Consider the following 4,388-nt stretch of genomic DNA (forward strand, 5'->3'; position numbering starts at 1 on the left):
CAAGTTAATACCATGTCTAAATGTATATTGGGAGTGACTCGAAGGTTGGCTTTTCACATCATCCGCTACGTTATATATGTACTTGGTCGCACTAGAGTATGAAATCATGTTGCATCAAACCTTGTCGTCATCACGCTTTGGCACTTTGCTAATATATATTCTTGTTTTCACCATTATTTGTTCTATTTGATTGTGACCTCTTTTATTTTGCAAAATATTATATGGTGTCCAAAGTTTTGAGGTTTTGCACTTGCTTCTTGAGTGAAGCTTTGGAGGACAGAACATAGTTGCAAAGGTATGTTCCCACATAAAAGAGGATCATGTTCACTCAAGCAATGCAATAGAAGATGGTAACTTCTGCAAGTGGAGGTTAACGTTTGGCGCTTTTCTAGTTAACATAAAGGGTTAAGTGTGTGTAATATATAATATATAAAAGGGATCTTTATCACCAAGTAGATCAATAGTCATTAGAACATAATTCATTGATATTATCTTGTTAATGTTGGCTGCATGGTTCTATTTTCTCCATGCATTGGTATTTGTAATGTATGAGAAGGGGTTTTCTTGCCTATTCTCTTAAATGGCAATCATAGGACCTTAATTCATTGTTAAAAGTTGTTAATCCCATGGGTTGATTTGAAGCCAAAACCCAAGGCCACATGTCCTCATTTTAATATGGGTCTACTCATCATCCACATTCAAATGCACTACTCATACTCAAACTAGTCACTACTCTTATCTTCACCCTCGGGCCTCACCTCACCCATACATGTCCTCCCGCCCAACGTAATGTCCATGATAGCACACCGTGGAAACTCAAAATGTCCACCATGTTGGATTCTTGTAAGGAACTACAATAGGAGGCAGTGAGGGGTAAAAAGGAGCTTCAAGACGGGGAGTTATAAACGTTTTTTTTTATATATAAAGATAGTCCACGAGTTCTTCTTGTTTTTATTATAAACGTTTAGTTCTTCTGAGAGATTTCTAGAAACATCGGGATTACTCTTCTAGAAACATCCAGATCCTTCTTCTCCTCCTCCTCACTGCTTACCACCGCCACCACCACTCACAGATATAAAGAAAGGGCTCGCCATCGCCATCGCCATCGCCATTAAGTCTTCTGCATACACATAATCTCAAGCTCCCATCACTCCCCTAACTCTTTCTCTCTCTCTCTCTCCATCGCCATTTTAACCCACAGATACAGAGAATCTTCTTCTCAGGACAAGAATCGCTCTCGGCAATGGCTGTTTCCTTCTTTGGACGTGGCAATCGCAAAGCATCAGAAGATCCCCTCGACTCCATCTTCTCCGACTCCCTCATCTTCCCCTCTTTCCCGCTCTCTTCTGCTTGGACTGTCTCCTCTTTCCCTGACCATCCCGGATTTGCTCGAGATGTTGCAGCGGTTGCCAACACGCAGGTGGATTGGAAGGAGACCCCCGACTCCCACATCTTCAAGGCTAATTTACCTGGTAACGAAACCCTGCCTGAATTTTCTCTAACCATTTGGTTTAACTAGCCTTACTATTACTCCAGTTCAGTACTTTTCTCTTCCAAATTATGGTACGGTAGTCCTGACTCCCTTGGCATTGTGTGCTAATCAGGTCTGAGCAAGCAAGAAGTGAAGGTGCAGGTGGAAGAAGGGCGTGTACTGCAGATCAGTGGTGAGCGCAAGAAAGAGGAGACATCTTCTACCGACAGGTGGCACAGGGTGGAGCGCTCACAGGGAAGCTTCCTCCGCCGTTTCAAGCTCCCAGAGAATACCAAGGTGGAGGAAGTGAAGGCAGCCATGGAGAATGGTGTTCTCACAGTCACTGTCCCCAAGTTTACACCGCCTGAGCCAAAAACTGCTGTACGCACCATTGATATCTCGGGTTAAATTTGATAACCCTGAGTTTAGGTTTTGTATTCCATCCAAGCCCAGCAACTTTTGCTTCTGATTTCTACTATGGGATACGTAAAAAACGCCAGTCAATACTTTTTCGTCTTCTTTTTCTCCTTATATCATTTAAAGCTGACAGTTGATATGCTGGGGGTAGTTGTATGCGAATTATCTCTCTAATATTATCAGGAAACAATTAAATATCTTTTCTGGATCTCCTTGTATCAAACTTTCCGTGCAGTTGAAATTTTTTCGCTTATTATTTATTCCCAGCTGCTAATCAAAGACAACATGCCACTAATCATGTAATATCATCTTCATGCATGTAAAGTGTCTACAATATACGCCTTATCTAATAATAGAATTCCGCTCTTGCTAAATCAGCGAGGTTCTTATAGAGGAAGAATCAGCAAATACATTAGTGTACACGTAACCTAGCAAAAGGAGCTCAGAGTGGCAAAATTAGCAAAATACATTGGTATAAACAGATGAAAATAACCTAAAATGAATGTGCACGTGACCTACCAAGAGAAGCTGTTAAGAGAGGAAAAATTAGCAAATATAACCTCCAATGAATTTTCAGATAATCACTTGTACAATCGGAATTATATAGCAAATATACGCTAGTCGGGTAAAACAATCATAATCACACAATTTGTCTATTGTTTCACATATTTATGCCATGGTTGCCCATCAGGTTTTCTCACCCTTGAATGAAAAGAAGGATTTACCGGAGTATAGTAGAGATGCAAGGTTCATAGATGCTCGGACAATCAGTTTGGAACGATAATAAAAAAATATCCATTGATTCATCCTTATTAATAGTATATAGATTTAACATGTTCTCAGCAGATGATCAAATTGATGGAAAAGTTACTCCCAAAGTGAAAACGTCAAGACAAGTTACAGCATTGTGATTGAAATGTTTCATGATGAATTAAAAAAGAATGGAGATATGTAATATGGAGCCACATGTTGATAGATGCTATAAACGTTCTGTTTGAGCTCTAATTATCATTCAATGTTTTGACAAAGTATGGTAGAATTGCAAGCAAGTGGCTAATATGGTAGAATTGCAAGCAAGTGGCTAATATGGTAGAATTGCAAGCAAGTGGCTAGGAAGCAAGATGACAAAAAAGATGATGTCCAGGCCCAGATTCGGTAACCTAATAAAACCATAGACTTCATCATGTTGTCATTGATGATAAGTCGCAAAGACTTCATTACACATAAGATCATTGAAACTATACTGGCCACGTTTGCTGACAATATCAGAAGGATTATTCTAGACCATGATGCGTGGCATTCGGACACCCAATCATGAGCCAATCATTAAGAACTCACCCTACCAATACTAAAAATCTCTATAAGATGAAAAAAACAAAAACAACGTATTGTGGTAAGATCTATCTCTCCACACGGGAAAGACATTGTCTAATCCAAAGATCATTCCTTGAGTTTCTCAAAGGATTGACGAAACCGAGGCATATGATGTTCTTGTCTAGGGGTGACAAACTTTGTTAGTTAAGCCAAATTTGAGGTCGGTAGCAAGGGACACAGTGTGCAGCTATGGCAAAGACTATAATATAATCATATCCAAGAGATGTATGCCATACTCTTCACAGGGTAAACCACCCCCAGAGTTGTGATTAAGCAAGCCAAGGAAAGTTAACAACAAAAGATATAGTGCACATGGGCCATCCCAACACCACATCATGGAGATCATCATTCGCATTCACATTGTCTGATCTGCACAAGGACACCCAAACAGAACTAGTTTACTTCATCACAGCAACATTTCGCCACACCAACAGACATTAGACAACATTTCAGCACACCAAAATAATGGTGGCCTGGTGATACCAGCAAATGAGATGGAGATTGAAGAATAACGGCTTCATTATAAGCCCTGTGGCAGTGAAACAAGGATGTCATTTATTACCTACTCTTTCCCATCTATACATTGACCAACTAGAAGAGTTCATAGCACAATCAAGATGAAATTTGTATAGGCAGAACAAATATATGGCATAGCTATGGAGATCATATACACTCAATATTTGCAGACAATGTGGATAATCCCATTGACGGAGTCAAGGTAGATGATGACCAATTGAAATCTTACCTGCTGTGACATCATCTTACATGACCAATTCACACATTTGCATGAGAGTCTGAATGCAGATGCATATTTTTGAGCCTTCTGAAGTTGCAAAGTGCCTCTTCCACATCAGTAACGAGGCAAGACTTACAGAACAACCACCTCCTGATGACCAGCTGAGATAAAAATTCATCTGGTATTTCTTCTTCAGCAGTGACCATCACAACTGGCTTTTCATTCTGCAGGACATACTTTGTCAATGCCTCTATATTCATTTACAGTATCATGTTAGCCCACCAGCACTTTAACCACTTGTCTCGGACTCATTTAATATATCATGGAGAACAAGGTTTACTTGCCAATACATTTTACAGTATGAAGTTAGCCAAGCAGTGCAGAAGTGCT

At 39.9% G+C, this 4,388-nt stretch overlaps 1 protein-coding gene across 1 annotated transcript; it reads left to right on the forward strand.

Moving 5' to 3' along the window:
- The first annotated feature begins 1,115 nt into the window (after positions 1 to 1,115).
- Positions 1,116 to 2,057, forward strand: LOC147860387 (18.1 kDa class I heat shock protein-like). Its single transcript, XM_087324244.1, has 2 exons — positions 1,116 to 1,472; positions 1,605 to 2,057. Exons 1-2 carry the CDS (start codon positions 1,244 to 1,246, stop codon positions 1,877 to 1,879), a joined length of 504 nt encoding a protein of 167 aa, XP_087180370.1. The 5' UTR covers positions 1,116 to 1,243; the 3' UTR covers positions 1,880 to 2,057.
- The last annotated feature ends 2,331 nt before the right edge of the window (positions 2,058 to 4,388 follow it).

This window comes from Azolla caroliniana, unplaced genomic scaffold (genome assembly GCF_043228905.1).
Source record: "Azolla caroliniana isolate FFs.n. ecotype wild unplaced genomic scaffold, voAzoCaro1.0.p SCAF_9, whole genome shotgun sequence".
NCBI lineage: Eukaryota > Viridiplantae > Streptophyta > Polypodiopsida > Salviniales > Salviniaceae > Azolla > Azolla caroliniana.